The following is a 16,884-nucleotide window of genomic DNA, read 5'->3' as shown; positions in this document are numbered from 1 at the left end:
TCCTGTAAAAATGCTATCCCTTATTCCCAATTCCTCCGCCTCTGCCACATCTGCTCCCAAAAGGACCAGTTCCACCACAGTACACACCAAATGGCCTCCTTCTTTAAAGGGCACAATTTCCTCCCACGTGGTTGATGATACCTTCCAGCACATCTCATCCACTTCCTGCACCTCCGCCCTTGAACCCACCCCTCCAACTGCAACAAGGACAGAACCCCCCCCGGTCTTGACCCACCAACCTCCGTATACACTGCATCATCCTCTGCCATTTTCACACCTACAAACTGACCCCACCATCAGAGATATATTTCCCTCCCACCCCTATCTACTTTCCCTCTGCGACTCCCTTGTCAAGCCCACGACCCCCACCAACCCACCCGCCCCTCCCCGCACCTTCCCCTGCCACCGCAGGAATTGCAAAACCTGTGCCCACATCTCCCCCCTCACCTCTAACCAAGGCCTCAAAGTAGCCTTCCACATTCATCAAAGTTTTACCTGCACCTCCACATGTCCTTTGCTGTATCTGTTGCTCCTGATGTGATCTCCTACATCGCCTACTCACAGAGCGCTTCAGAGAACATTTCTGGGATACCCGCACCAACCAACCTCACTACCCGTGGCTGAACACTTCAACTCGCCCTCCCACTTCCGCCAAGGACATGCAGGTCCTAGGCTCTATCATCGCGACTCCCTAACCACCCAACACCTGGAGAAAGAACGCCTCATCTTTCACCTTGCCATCTCCAACCACATGGCAATGTGGACTTCACCAGTTTCTTCATTTTTCTTCCCCCTACCTTATCCCAGTTCCAACCTTCCAACTTGGCACCACCCTCATGACCTGTCCTACCTGTTCATCTTCCTTCCACCTACCTGCTCCACCCTCCTCTCCAACTTATCACCATTATCCACACCTTCATGTACTTATCGCACTCTCAACTACCTTCCCCAATAGCCTCACCTGCCTTCCATTTATCTCACCACTCAGAGGCTCCCAGCCTCATTCCTGATGAAGGGCCTTTGCCCGAAATGTCGATTCTCCTGTTCCTTGGATGCTGCCTGACCTGCTGTGCTTTTTCAGCACTACACTCTTGACTCCAATCTGCAGCATCTGCAGTCCTCACTTTCGCCAGATCCTTCTAAACCTTTCCTATCCATGTATTTGTCCAAATGCCTTTTAAATGTGTTTAACGTATCCACCTCAAACACTTCTGCAGGCAGCTCATTCCATATTTGTATCACCCTCTGTTAAAAAAAAAAGTCCTCATGGTAATAATGCCTGGATTACTCCTGGCACCACAAGCTAGTGAGAGTAGGAGTAGGAGGTTACAGCAGATGAATGCATGGCTGAGGACCTGGTGCAGGGGAGAAGGGTTTTTGGATCATTAGAATCTCTTGTGGGTAGACGAAGAGCTGTGGCATTTTTGATTAAGGACAACATTATGCTGCACTTAGGGAGGATATTCTTGGGTGTACGTCCTATGAAGGTATTTGGGTGGAACGCAGAAATATGAAAGGGACGATCACCTTATTGGGATTGGACTATAGTGTCCACTAGTAGTCAGTAGGAAATTGAGAAGCAAATTTAAAAGGAGATCTCAGTTATCTGTAAGAATAATAGGGTGGAAATGGCAAGGGATTTTAACTTTCTAAACATACACTGGGACTTCCATATTGTGAATGGCTTGGATGGAGAGGAATTTGTTAAGTGTGTACAAGAAAGTTTTCTGATTCAGTATGTGGATGTAGCTACTAGAAAAGGAGCAAAACTTGACCTACTCTTGGGGAATAAGGCAGGGCAGGTAGCTGAGGTATCAGTGAGGCACACTTTGGGGCCACTGAGTGAAGGAAAAGAACAGATTGGATCTATAATTTAAAGTTCTAAACTAGAGGTAGGCCAACTTTCATGGTCTGAGGCAAGAACGTTCAAATGTTGACTTGGAGTGAATATTTACAGGTAAAAGGGTGGCTGTAAAGTGGAAAGCCTTCAAAAATGAGATAACTAGAGTCCAGAAACACTAGGTTCCTGTTAGGGCGAAGGACAAGGCTGGTAGGTGTAGGGAATGCTGGATGGCTTGAGAAATTGAGGTTTTGGTTAAGAAAAAGATGGAAGCATATGTCAGGCATATACAGCAGGGATCAAGTGAATCCCTGGAAGAATATAAAGACAGTGGGAGTATAATTAAAATGAAAATCAGGAGAGCAAAAAGGGGACATGAGACTGCTTTCCCAAATAAGGTTAAGGAGAATCCAAAGGGATTCTACAAATTCATTAAGGACAAAAGATTAACTAGGGAGAGAACAGAGCCTCTTAAAGATCGGCAAGGCTGCCTTCGTGTGGAACTGCAGGAGACTGGGGAGATACAGAATGAGTATTTAGCATCAATGTTTACTGTGGAGAAGGATATAGAGGCCAGGGAACTTGAGGAAATAAACAGTGACATATTGAAAAATGTCCATATTACAGACGTGGTAGTGCTGGATGTCTTGAAATGCATAAAGGTGGCTAAATCCCCAGGACTAATCAGGTGTACCCTAAAACCCTGTGGGAAGCTAGGGAAGTGATTGCTGGGTCCCTTGCTGAGATATTTGCATCATCAATAGCCACAGATGAAGGTCCTGAAGTATGGAGGTTGGCTAACATAATGCCACTATTTAAGAAAGGTGGTAACTATAGACCAATGAGCCTAACATCAGTGGTGGGCAAGTTGTTGGAGGGGATCCTGAAGGACACGCATTTACAAACCAGGATTTACATGTATTTGGAAAGGTAAGCACTGATTAGGGATAATCATCATAGTTTTGTGCATAGGAAATCTTGTCTTACTAACTTGGTTGAGTTTTTTGAAGACGAAGCAAACAGGATTGATGAATTGGAGATGCCGATGTTGGACTGAGGCGTACAAAGCTACAAATCACACAACACCAGGTTTAATTGGAAGCACTAGCTTTCAGAGCGCCGCCACAACCACTTGATGAAGGAGCGGGACTCCGAAAGCTAGTGCTTCCAATTAAACCTATTGGACTATAGCCTGGTGTTGTGTGATTTGTAACTTTGTTGGATTGATGAACGCAGAGAGGTGGACGTGATCTATCTTGACATCAGTAAGATGTTTGACAAGATTCGGCATGGTAGACTGGTTGGCAAGGTTAGATCACATGGAACACAGGGAGAACTAGCCATTTTGATAGAGAACTCGCTCAAAGGTAGAAGACAGGGGGTCGTGATGGAGGGTTGATTTTCAGACTGGAGGCCTGTGACCAGCAGTGTGCCCCAACGAGTGGTGCTGGGTCCACTGCTTTTTGTCATTTATGTTAATGATTTGGATGTTAACAGAGGTGGTATGGTTAGTAAGTTTGCAAATGACACCAAAATTGGAGGTGTTGTGGATAGCCAAGGAGGTTACCTCACAGTACAATGGGACCTCATCAAATGGGCCAAGGAGGGGATGTTAGAGTTTAATATAGAGAAATGTGCAGTGCTGCATTTTGGAAAGGCAAATCAGGGCAGGACGTATACACTTAATGAGTTCATAGCTCCTGGTGGAATTGCAGGTAATCAGGATAGTGAAGGCGGCATTTGGTATGCTTTCCTTTATTGGTCAGTGCATTGACTATGAGTTGGAAGGTTGTATTACAGCTGTACAGGACATTGATACAGTATGCCAAAAAATGGGCTAACCAAAGTCTGGTCTGCCTGCTATAGGAAGGATGTTGTGAAACTTGAAAGGGTTTAGAAAAGATTTACAAGGATGTTGTCAGGTTTGGGGGGGGGGGGGGGGTTGAGCTATGGGGAGAGGCTGAAAAAGCTGGGGCTGTTTTCCCTGGAGCATCGGAGGCTGAGGGGTGACCTTATAGAGGTTTATAAAATCGTGAAGGGTATGGATAGGGTGATTAGCCAAGGTCTTTTCCCCAGGGGTAATGGAGTCCAAAATTAGAGGACATAGGCTTAAATGGAGAGGGGAAAGATTTAGAGGGGACCTAAGGGACAACTTTTTCACATGTGCATGTATGGAATGAGCTGCCAGAGGAAGTTTTGGAGTCTGATATAATTACAACATTTAAAAGGCATCAGGATTGGTATAGGAATAGGAAGGGTTTAGAATGATATGGGCCAAATGCTGGCAAATGGGACGAGATTCTTTTAAGATATTTGGTTGGCATGGATGAGTTGGACTGAAGGCTCTGCTTCCATGCTGTACAGGGAGGTTACGTGTACCATCTTTTGTGAAGACAAAACTAAGTTATACATTCAGTTCTTCTGCTGTTGCCTTTTTCATTGATTATAATTTCACCCACATCTGACTCTATGACATTCACTGGTCTTTACTTTATCTTTTCTACTTGTTACTTCCTCAAAATCTCTAGTTGACTTGTTAAACATGATTCACCTTTTGTAAATCTATGTTGGCTTTGTCCAATCCCTTTAATGCTTTCCAAATGCAACTTATCATGTCTTTTAGAAAAGACTAGCATTTTCCCTGTAACTAATGTTAGGCTAACCGATCTGTAATTCTTTATTATTCTCTCATTTTTTTGAATTACATTTACTTTCCTTCAATCTGTAGGAACTATTCCATCATCTATAGAATTTTGGAATATGGCCACCAATGCATCCAATGGTTCCAGGGTCACTTTCTTTAGTACTCTGGATGGAGATTATCAGCCTTTAACTCCATTTGTGATTTGTCTTCCTTTAACCCATTAATCTCCCCAGCATCATTTTCTTATTAATACTGATTTCCTGCAATTCTGCCCTCTTACTTGACACTTCGTTCCCTAACATTTCAGAAGGTTAAGTATACCATCTTTTGTGAAGACAAAACTAAATTACGTATTCAGTTTTTCTGCTATTTCCTTGTTTCTTGATGAAAATTTCACCTGCTTCTGAATGAAAGGGGACCTATATTACTAATCTTTATTTCTCCTAGGTGAGAGATGGTGCATCCGTAAGGTGCTGCTAAAGGAACCTTGGTGAGGTACTGCAGCACATCTTGTCAATGATATATATTGCTACTACTGTGTGCTGGTGAAGGCTGTGAATATTTAAGGTGGTGGTGGATGGGGTGGCAATCAAGCAAGCTGCATTCTCCTCAATGGTGTCAAGCTTCTTGAGTGTTGTTAGAGCTGCATCCATCTAGGCAAGTGGTGAGTATTCCACATCACTCCTGATTTGTGCTTTGTCGACAGTGGACAGGTTTTGAGAGATAGGAGGTGGGTTACATGCCACAGAATCACTAGACTCTGATGTGTTTTTCTAACAACTATATGGCCATGCACACCACACAAGTAGATGTTGTGAAACTTGAAAGGGTTCAGAAAAGATTTACAAGGATGTTGCCAGGGTTGGAGGATTTGAGCTACAGGGAGAGGCTGAAAAAGCTGGAGCTGTTTTCCCTGGAGCGTCGGAGGCTGAGGGGTGACCTTATAGAGGTTTACAAAATTATGAGGGGCATGGATAGGATAAATAGACAGTCTTTTCCCTGGGGTCGGGGAGTCCAGAACTAGAGGGCATAGGTCTAGGCTGAGAGGGGAAAGATATAAAAGAGACCTAAGGGGCAACTTTTTCACTTAGAGGGTGGTACATGTATGGAATGAGCTGCCAGAAGATGTGGTGGAGGCTGGTACAATTGCAACATTTAAGAGTCATTTGGATGGGTATATGAATAGGAAGAGTTCGGAGGGATATGGGCCGGGTGCCGGCAGGTGGGACTAGATTGGGTTGGGATATCTGGTCGGCATGGACGGATTGGACCGAAGGGTCTGTTCCATGCTGTACATCTCTATGACTATGACTATGACTCTGTGTCCACTTCTTGATAAATATGGAGAAACCATGTGAACTCATTAGCAAACATACTCACTTTCATCCTTACAATGGAGAGAATTGACGAATGAGCTGAAGATGATTAGGGCTGGGATACTACCTTGAGGAACTCCTACAACTATGATGGATGGGGCAGATGCCCAGATGGCTGATAAATATCTATTCATTGTATTCCAGAACTATAAAAAAAATTACAGCACAGAAAGAGGCCATTCAGCTCATCATGTTTGCATCAGCTGAACACTTTTACCCAACTGATCCATAGCCTTCAAGATAACAGTGCTTCAGTTACAGATCTGACTCTCAAATAGCCATCATTACAGGGGAACACAAGGGAAACACTTCAATGACATTCTGAAGCTCTCTCTTAAGTGCTGCACCATTGATATTAATGACTGGAAGGAGTTTGCTGCCAAACATTTAAAACTGCAAAAACTTGTCTATCAAACTTCATCATGCTTTGATGTAAACACATAATTGATGGAAACACAGCAGCAGCAGAGAAGGAAAGAAAAGAAGCAAATCTTGCACCCTAGATCCCACTATCTCATGGCATGTTCTGCTCCAGATGTCCAAAGATGTGTGCATTATGACTTATCACTTATCAGTTACTTCCAGCCATGGCAGATAGCCACAATCCTGAGTAGGCATATCTTTGAATTGATATGCATCCACTGTTATCAACCAATTTGAAGGACAAGGACAACAAACGTTCGGGAACATTATCGCTGCAACTTTCTCCCCAAGTTGCAAATCATTTGGATATGGAACTATTGCGATTCCTTAATTGTTGTTAGGTCAAAATCTGAAACAGTTTGGCGTATTTACAGATTGTAGAGGTAAAAGGCAGTGTGGTTCACCATCACTTTGAGGACTATTAGGAATGACTAATTACTGTTCATCTTGTTAGTGATGCTCACATTCCAAAGACACCCAAAAAATAAGTTTTTGGATGATAAAAAGAACAGGCAAAGACATAAGTATAAATTCGGAAGAAGTTCTGCTGTTGGGAAAAAAACGATATATTTACTCACTTCTTGGATTACATGACACTCTCAATTTACAAACAAATTAGGAGCAGATCTAGTCCATTCAACCCCTTAAGCCTACACTTTCATTCAACAGGATTATGGCTGACTAGATCACAACCTCAAATGCACATTCCCACCTACTTCTGATAATCTTTCACCTCTCTCTTAACAAGAATCTAGCAACCTCTGCCATAAAAATATTCAAGGACCTTGCTTCCACCAGCTTTACATGATATTAAGAAACTTGCTCAAAATATTGATAAATTTACCTTTACAGCAATCTTTGAATTGCTTGGTGATGTCGACCCAGTTTGCATTACTTTTTTCCATTTTTTCTGAGATGCCAAGCCCCCACCCAATGTCGTCTTCATCCAAAGATGCTTTGGTGACCATGGTAACTACAGAGATCAAACCATATAAGATAGTTTAGACTCTCCTGCAGACAACACTTTTATGGTTCCTGCTGACTGGAAGACTCGACACAAAGATTTGACTTCACTACAGCACTCAGTAGTAACAAAGGCTTTCAACAGTTTTCCTGAGACCTCCAGGGACAGTATCAACGATTATGGAGAAAATACTATCATTTTATTAATTACAGCAGTAGATACAACATTCTAGTAAAATAGAAAATGTTAAGACCTCGGTCTTTTGCTAGGCAGAAAGAGAATTGATAAGCTGGAAGGATGCAATTTCTCAAAATTATCTCTGATCTTTATGCTAGGGGGAGGAGATGTCTTCATCCAGCACACCTGGAATCACACTTGCCCAGCCCAACACCACCACAATGAGAAAAAAGGTTTCACCCACATAGTTCTGTCTGCCTCAAACCAGATAATGGGGAGTGGACAGGCACATTTTGCAATCTTTCAGTCTCCTACTTCTTTTCTCCCCACCACCTCTATGTAACAGGCTTCATGAAAATGCAACTAGCACATACTGCCAACAGATGAAGATGGCTTCCCACTCCCTTTCCACTGCAGAACTTGTGACCATTAACGGCCCTTGTTTTTTCCTTCTCCCAATGAAGTCTGCAACAAACCAAATTAAAATGTTCTCTTCCCTGAATTCTATTACTCCTTTCCTCTTCCAGAGTCCAGACTATAATAATAGTATCAGGATGAGCAATGACATCTCATCTCACCATTTAGCAATTAATATTCTCTTTAAAAAAGCCAGTTTGTGAGGAAGTCACTTATCCCGAACCTTAAGCATTATAATGCAACAGATAATATACATTTAATACTTAAAAACATTGCCAGTTACAACTTGCCATGCCAGAAGTGATTTGTTTATTCCTAACCTGTCTGTTAAGCAATCCATACTAAATGTATTATTTATAAACTCATGTGTTCGAATCTTGCAGAATGACAATGACACTTTAAACAAATTTGGTCTGAAAATTCATATATAGTAACATCTATAGTGGAGCTTTTTTGGTGCAATGGTATTATCCTCTATCTTTGGCAAAGGAGACTCTCCGACAACAGCTCATGGTGTTACAAGCAAGGTACTGACATGGACAGAGATCGGGTGACTGGCAAATGGCAGAGAATGTAGATAAAGGATTTTTTTCAGGATGGTAGCCAGTGACAAGTGGAGTTCCACAGGGGTCGGTGTTGGAACCATAAATAATCACAATATACATTCTGGATCTGGAAGGAGGAACTGAGGGCATTGTTGCTCAGTTTGCAGATTATACAAAAATAGGTTGGGTGGGGGACAAGTAGGAAGCAGGGAGGCTACTGAAGGATTTGGACAGGCTAAGTGAGTGGGCACTGAAGTGGCAGATGGAATATAATGTGGGATAGTGAGAGTTTATCCACTTTGTTGGGAAGAATAGAGATATAGGCTATTTTCTAAATAGGGTAAGCTTCAGAAATCTTGTTCAGGAGTATCTTAAGTTTAACATGCAGGTTCAGTTGGCAGTTAGGTAGGAAATTTAGATGTTACCATTCATTTCAAGAGGACTAGAATACATGAGCAAGATGTACTACTCAGGCTGTGGTCAGTCTGCATTTGGAATATTGTGAGCAGTTTTGAGTCTTGTATCTAAGGAAGGAAATGTTGGGTCCCCTCCACACTAGAGGAAGTTTACAAGAATGGCCCTGGGGGTGAAGGGCTTGTTACTATGAGAAGTGGTGGAGGACTCTGAATATGTACTCGATGGAGTTAGAAGGATGGGGGTGTGAGCTTATAAAATACTGACGAGCCTGGATAAAGTGTACATGATGAAAACGTTTCCGCGACTGGAGAAATTGTGACCCGAGGGCACAGCCTCAGAGTGAAGGAATGGCCATTTGAACTGAGTTGAGGTGTAATTTCTTCAGCCAGAAAGTGGTGAATCTGTGAATCGCATTGTCGCAGAAGGTTATGGAGGCAAAATCATTGAATGTGTTTAAAACAAAGATAGCAAAGTTTTCGATTAGTTAGGGAATTAAAGATTATAAGGAGAAGGCAAGAGAATGGGGTTGAGAAACATCTGTTCCTATATTTAATGGCTTTATTTAAATCACGCTTATGCAATCACTACTCCATTGCAGAGGCCTTACGTGTAAAATTGAAAATGTCACCAACTGCTCAAATTTACTTGCATGATTTTTTGAGGTCCGCGGATCGAAGCATGTCTAACCGAATGACTGCTGATTACACAAGAGATTACGGGGTTTCATCCTTTCCCCTTACCTCGAGAGTGAAGCAGCCGTCAATACATCACCGTGACCAGATTAGCGAAAACCATACTTTGAGTTCATCCCACTCCTTTCGCCGTACGGCTACCGCCGCACTTCGCTTTTCGGGAACTGAAGTCCTGACAGGGAAGAGAACAGCATCCATACCATATCTGGAAGGACCCTCCGGAACTACAAATCCCATCAGCACCAGTGACGGCGGAGGCTCGCTGAGAAATGTCGCGAGGACTATCTCGAGCTGCGGGATGTGAATTTGACCATTTCCTGTAACTGAATTCTCCCCTGCAGCGGGACGAGGGGTGGAAAGGAGAACTGGAAAAGCCAAATGGTTGATGGCTTTAATTACTACCACAGTCTTTACCTGGGCGTTAATGGAGTCTGTCAGAACATTACTCATCCATCGAGATCAGCAGGAGAGAAAGAGACTACGAGTGTAAAGCGCCTTTAACAACTTGAAGGCGTTGCAACGCGCTTCCCTGCCAATGAAAGTAAGTGTGTTGACAACATCAAGCCACATCGCTGAGTGAGCTGATGACTAGTATTTCCATAGATACTAAATGTTAGAACATTGGGATTGTCCATCCCTTTCCTTGTGCAGTGGATCCTGAGTTTCATTCACATGCATGCTGATTAACGTTGTTAAGAGTTTCTCATTCAGTGAACGTTTCACGAATGAGGGTTTCCATCTGCTGCACGTTGATGCTGGCAACTCGGCATTAAAATATTTTTTTGTAGACACTTTGCGATTGGACGCTGGCATTGTTTGCCACTTCGCATCTTTGTTCTTATTTTAAATCCTAAATCCACTTTAGCTGCGCATACCAGTTTTTAGTATATTCACAGTCTAGGAATGCCCACCTTGGGGGCAGTGACAAAAACAAAGTGCTGGTAAAGACCAGTTCTGGTTGTATCCGTGGAGAGAAAAAGAGAGTAAATTTTATTTTACATTGTTATAGATCGTAAAGTTGGTCAGCATTGTGGGCCATTATTTTATAGTTATTTCAGCCATTAGAAAAGGAAAGTTTTTGTTTGCTTTTGGTTTCTCGCCTTTTGTATCTCGGATTCCTGATCGATCAGAGAGAATTGCACTAACTGTATTCCGTGGATGAATTACTTTTATACCTGTGCTTTGCATTAATATCTGTGCAATCTATGGAGGATAGTCTTCGGAATTATGTTTTTAATATTGAGGACAGGATCGTCGTTTAGTAAGGCTATAAATAAGAAATAAGAGGAGGCCGTTTGGCCCCTCCAGCCTGAGCCGCCATTTAGTAGAATCATGGCCGATCCAACATTCGTCTCGTTCACTTTCCTGCCCTATCCCCATAACTCTTCATTGTTGTACGATCAATAATCTACCCAATGTAGGGCAATCGAATTGGATTTGTGTTTGTGATGCACGGGTTAGATTGCGTCCAGTATTGCATATGACCAGATGCGGAATTTAATACGTACATGAGGGACCTTACAACCTGCCTTGGGAACGATATTAACCTGTTTATATTGCTATAAATTATTTTTCCAAGAGTTCAATTTTATATACAAAGTTACTTGCCGTATTTCTATTTATTTATTTGCCTTTGGGACGTGTGTTACTTGCTGGCCAGCACTTATTACTCGTCCCTCATATGTCCTTGAGAAAGTGGTGGTGAAATGCCTCCTTGAACTGCTGCAGTTCCTATGCTACGGATAGACCCACAATGCCCTTCAGGAGGGGATCGCAGGATTTTGACCCGGCAACAGTGAAGGAATGTTCATATATTTCCAATTCAGGATGGGGAGTGGCTTGGAGGGAAATTTGCAGGTGGTGGTGTTGCCGCCATGAATCTGCTGCCCACGTTCCTCTAGATGAAAGTGGCCATGTGTTTGGAAGATGCTGTCTAAAGATCTTTGCTGAATTTCTGCAGTGCTTCTTGTTTTTTTTGGCCAGGCCCAGGAGCAGACCCAAGAAACATTTTTTTTTTCCCTTTTTTTTTAGCACCCATGGTGTGTGGGTGCAGGTGTGAGACACAGTGAAAGACACAAAGTGCACGAATCTTTATTCAAATTCCACCACCAGGAAGATAGGAAAACACCCGGGTGGCCAGTAACAAGCACTGCCCTTCACATCAAAGGGCAGTGCTGTGTGATCAAAAGAGTGAAGGGGAGGGTAGGGACTAAATCAAAATAGAGTTGGAGGGAGAAATAATGCACTCCACTCCCTGCGGCGCCCACCTCTCCCTGAACAACTCCAGGGTGTTGGTAGCAGACCCATGAGGAGGTCTTCAGACCTGCCCTCCTTCCTCCGTACTGGGTGCCCAAAGATCAGGAGCGTGGGACTGAAGTGCAACCAGAAGCAGAGGAGGAGGTTTTTCAGAAAATCAAAAAGGGAGTGCAAACGCCCACACCCAATATATACATGGTCCACGGACTCCACAGCGCCACAGAACAAGCAGTTGGGCTGGGAGTCCGTGAACCACCGCAATCTGCGGTTGCAGGGGACTGTTGCATGCAGCACCCTCCACCCCAGATCCACGAGAGAAAGGGGGAGGACTCCCGCGTAGAGAGCCCTCTACTGGGGATCCCCACCTCCCGGTGGCAAATGGGCACGCCAAGGCGTGTCCGGACGGTGGATGAGGGAGAAGAGGTGGACGGTGTGCAAGCAGCAGTCTATACAGGGTCCTCCTTTTCACATCCATGAAAGAAACAAAATTAAAATTCCGGAGGCGGCTCAGGTTGTGGGGCACAGGCTCCCGCGGGAAGTATGGGACCCTGGGGCCAATGTGAAATTCCGTCCGGGCTGGGGTGAGCGCTGACGGGATCCAACCGCACACCTGAGCGTCCTCCAACTGGTGCACCACGTCGGGTCCGAGCACCGCCGTTTTAAGGCGTCGGATGGTTGTGGCCACGTACCGGACGTCTACCGCTGCCCTGCTCGCTATGTCCTGTGGTAGCGTTCAGCCCAGGCCCCCGGCACCCAGCACGTCCCCGACCCTGGTCACCCTCGCCGCCACGGTCCTCCCCTCCGACAGCCACTCGAACCCGCGAGTACGGAGGTGCAGATTCCTGAGCAACGGCTCCCTGACGACAGCCGCTACTCCAGCCGGAGGGTAGGCGCGACGCGATTCGACCATGTTCCAGACAGTGATCAGGTCCTGGTAAAAGACAGGCAGCGTCTTGAGGGCGACCTCCAAACCGTCACGGTCGACGAACAGGAGCTGCCTGTCGTAGTTGAGGTTACGCACCTGGCGGAAAAAATACATCGCCAGGGCGCACCACCTAGGAGGAGGCAGTGCTTCTTGTAGATAAGTACACACTACTCCTGATTGGAAGGAGTGAATGCTTGTGCATGTGGTGCCAATCAAGTGAGCTGTTTTGTCCTGGATGGGGTCTAGCTTCTTGAATGTGGTTGGAGTTGTACTCATCCACTCCTGACTTGTGCCTGGGCTATGAGCAACTTGGCATCCGGTAAATAAGGATAGATAAAATTGGAGAGATTAGTATATGGTTCAACACTAGTGTAGGAAAAGTGGGGTTCAATTTATGGGTTACTGTGTAAACTGGAAACTGTACCAGTGGGATGGTCTGTGCCTGATTTGGGCTGGGACCATTTTTGGTGAGTGATATAACCATGGTGGTAGAGAGGGCTTTAAACTAAGTAGGACAAATGGATCAAATGAGAGGAGATGTGATAAATTGGAGGGAAATGATATAATAAGGCAGGTTAGCAAGAGGGTAATGATTACCAGAATATGTCTGGAAGGAACAGAGAGTACAAACTTAAGAGTGCATCAACAGTTAAGGCCACTGATTGGTTGCTAAAAAGACAAAGTTGAAACAAACACTGAGAATGCTAGAGAAACTCACCAGGTATGGCAGCATGTGTAGAGAGAGAAACACAGTTAATGATTTGAGTCTGGCATGACTTTTTCAGAACTGTAAGATGCTTTCTTTTTTAAAAAAAAGCCATCCGACAGCTAAAGAACAGACCTGATGAATGGTCTCAACCCAAAACATCAATTTCTCCAGCCCCTGATGTGCTCTGGCTTGCTGTGTGGTTCTTCCAGCCTCCTATTTGTCTACTTCGGATTCCAACATCTGCAGTTTCTTTTGTCTTTAACCAAATTTATACCACTGTGAAGTCTCTTCAAAGGATGCCACTTTGAAGAAGTTCTCTGCCTCCTTCAAGTCCTGATGAAGGGTCTCAACCTGAAACGTTGACTTCTCTAGCTCCTGATGCTGCCTGGCTTGCTGTATTCTTCCAGCCTTCTGTTGGCCACTTTGGGTTCCATTATCTGCAGTTTTTTTGTCTCTTTGAAAATTCCTTGGGCTGATGGAATCCCTGCTAAAATTCTGAAACTCCTGGCATGACTGCACAATCTTGTGTCCTTCATTTAGGAAGATTAGTGCATAACAAGAAGTCTGAAGATCACTGTCATCAAAACTGTATTCAAGAAAGGAGACAAGTCATAATTGGCGAACTACACTCCTTATGCTCCCTGTCTTGCACAGGGAGGATCATTGCAAAGATTCTTCAATCATCTCCCCCAGTGGAACTCCTTCCTGAGTTTCAATGCAGTTTCTGCCCATCAAGAGTCACTGATGTCATGGCCTTTATTCGGCTGCAAATCTGAAGGAAAATGCAAGAAATTACACCAATCACTGTACATGACATTTTTCACCCTCAGGAAAGCCTTTCATTCTTGTCAAACCTGAAGGCTCATGGAATACAGTATCTGCTATGTTGGTGCTTCCTGTGGAAGCAGAAATTATACACAAGCTAGATGAGCGGTAAATCTAAACAGGAATATTTTGTTGATGATGTTTTGTTGATGGGATCCAAGTCAATGTGATTGTTGATAGAGTTCCGGTTGGAATGCCATGCTTCTAGGAATTCTCATGCATTCCTCTGTTTGGCTTGCCCTAGGATGGATGTGTTTTTCCCAGTCGAAGTGGTGTCCTTCCTCATCTGCATGTAAAGATATTAGTGAGAATTCCTAGAAGCGGCATTCTAACCGGAACTCTATCAGCAAACACATTGACTTGTATCCCATTTGTCACCCGCTGAGAAAAAGAACAGGAAATGACACCACCACAGGAAATGATGTCACCAACCCAAGGAAACCTAAACACATAAATAAAAAGCGGACCATACCACCAGTGCTTCACCAGAGGCTCACTGATTATGTTACCTAGTATGGTGATGAAATGTCTCAAAACAAACCTTCCAGCTCAGCGAGCAAACCTACATCCATTTTTTGCCATCTTTCAAGTCCCATGATTATATACTTCACAAACTGAAACACCACAAACTAGGGTGAAAAAGATTGTGACATTAAACCAACGCTGTATAGAGCATGGCTAGCTCAGTTGGTAGATAATATGGTTCTGGGTACTTCTACCCAGCTCTGGAGGCCGAATGGTAAAATTGTTGTACTTAAATATTGTATGTGGAATTTCAACGTGAAGTTCAAACACTGCTTTCAGAATCCATGATTGAAACATTCATCTTTCAATAACTCCTAGACTTATAAGCATCACAGTGTTGTGTAGTGTAGTGGTTATCATGTTCACCTGACATGAAAGTATAAAAAAAAGGTGCAGGAGTAGACCAGTCAGTGCTTTGAACCCAGACTACTATTTAGTGAGGTTATGGCTGATCTTCTACCTCTGTACAATGCTCACAAATGTCCTTCTGGGAAGGAAATATACCATCCCCACCTTATCCGGGCAACATGTGACCCCAGCCGCATAGCAATGTGAATGATTCTCAACTGCCCTCTGAAATGGCCTAGCAAGCCACTCTGTAATAACAATTGCTACAGTCTCAACAAAGAAATGAGACCAGACAGACCGTCTGGCATTGATGCTGGCACTGGAAAAGACAACAGCAGAAACAGCCCTGTCAACCCTGCAATGTTCTCTTTACTAATAGCTGAGGGCTAGTTCCAAAATTTGGAGAGCTGTCTCACAGACTAGTCAAGCATATCCACGGAATCATACCTTACAGATAATGAGGTAAGAACAATGACTGCAGATGCTGGATTAGAGTGGTGCTGGAAAAGCACAGCAGTTCAAGCAGCATCCGAGGAGCAGGAAAATCAATGTTTTAGGCAAAAGTTCTTCATCAGGAATACAGGCAGAGTGCCTGAAGGGTGGAGATCTAGGTCTGTGGTAGGTGGTGAGGGAACCAACAAGAGCACTAAAAATGTACTTCACTTTATCCTTACCAGTCTGCCAGCTACTGATGTGTCTGTCCATGACAGTATCAGTTAGAGTGACCACCATACAGTCCTTGTGGAGACGAAGTCCCGTCTTCACATTGAGAATATTCTCCAATGTGCAGTGTGGCTTAATCACCGTGCTAAATGGATTAGACTTTGAACAGATCGAGCAACTCAAGACTGGGCAAAATGTACCCACTGACTCATGCTGGACCCTAGCTTGTGACTAACTAAACTGGAACAGGGTCATGTGGGAAGGCAACAAATGTATCGAAAGACTTTGACAGAAAGCTGCAGAGGTGAAGTCAAGGATGGAGGGAGCACACAAATCTTTAAACAACCTATGTACCCAACCCTTCAATTACCACCTGCCACTCTTGTTGCAGAGTCTGCAGATTGTGTCTTGGACTTAGCAGCCATTTCAGAACTCATCAAACCAGAGTGATGCTAGTTAACCTCGATCCTGAAAGATTTCCTGACAAAACAATTGTTCTGAATGGTTCTGATAGAGTCTGAAATTTTCTCTGTATCCTTCCAGTAATAAGCTTTCTTTTATTTCTTCTTATACTGTACTATATGATTATTTCCATTTTACAATCCAAAGTAAACGTCAATTTGTCAAGTGTAAGAAAGATGTTGAGGACAGTACAGGGAGGAACTATGATTGCTGGTGACAAAGGTCTGAGTTAGAAGGAAAAAAATGAATGAAGAACTTGTGTCTTTTTAACAAGATTTGTGGCTTAGGCTGAGGTTCTGGATGTAGGTTTGCTCACTAAGCTGGAAGGTTTGTTTTTCAGATGTTTTGTCACCATACTAGATAACATCCTCAGTGAGCCTTCCTTGGGTAACCCAAGGAAACCCAAACATATAAATAGAAAGCGGGCTATCATCTGGAGGCTGACTGAAGATGTTATCTAGTATGGTGACGAAATGTCTGAAAACAAACCTTGCAGCTCAGCGAGCAAACCTACATCCAGAACTTGCCTCTTTCAACATAGAAAGAGGGCACTTGATAGACTACCTTATATCATCAAATCGGAGGCAAAGAAAGCAATGGTAGCATAGAAAAATTAACATGTATTGCATTGAGAGGCACTATACATTCAAGCAGGACATGTCATCTGTATACTTAA

At 43.8% G+C, this 16,884-nt stretch overlaps 2 protein-coding genes across 3 annotated transcripts in view; one reads left to right on the top strand and one right to left on the bottom strand.

Annotated features, from left to right (window-relative positions):
- The window catches only part of naa35 (N-alpha-acetyltransferase 35, NatC auxiliary subunit), a 76,022-nt gene extending 66,337 nt beyond the window's left edge, over positions 1-9,685 (bottom strand). The window contains exons 1-2 of one of the 2 annotated variants that reach the window (XM_043713167.1): positions 9,544-9,685; positions 7,128-7,256 (exon numbers count right to left, since the gene is read on the bottom strand). In XM_043713167.1, coding sequence (XP_043569102.1) covers positions 7,128-7,251 — 124 coding nt within the window. In that variant the 5' untranslated portion in view covers positions 7,252-7,256; positions 9,544-9,685. The remainder of the gene's footprint in view (positions 1-7,127; positions 7,257-9,543) is intronic. The other variant, XM_043713161.1, reaches the window with a different exon arrangement.
- A 93-nt stretch (positions 9,686-9,778) lies between these two features.
- The window catches only part of agtpbp1 (ATP/GTP binding carboxypeptidase 1), a 340,116-nt gene continuing 333,010 nt past the window's right edge, over positions 9,779-16,884 (top strand). Inside the window, exon 1 of the mRNA XM_043713129.1 lies at positions 9,779-10,036. The gene's annotated coding sequence lies outside the window, so the exon portion shown is untranslated. The remainder of the gene's footprint in view (positions 10,037-16,884) is intronic.

Source organism: Chiloscyllium plagiosum, chromosome 2 (genome assembly GCF_004010195.1).
Source record: "Chiloscyllium plagiosum isolate BGI_BamShark_2017 chromosome 2, ASM401019v2, whole genome shotgun sequence".
In the NCBI taxonomy this organism is placed as follows: Eukaryota; Metazoa; Chordata; class Chondrichthyes; order Orectolobiformes; family Hemiscylliidae; genus Chiloscyllium; species Chiloscyllium plagiosum.
Note: the sequence above shows the minus strand (reverse complement) of the source record. Positions and strands in the feature narration are given on the sequence as shown.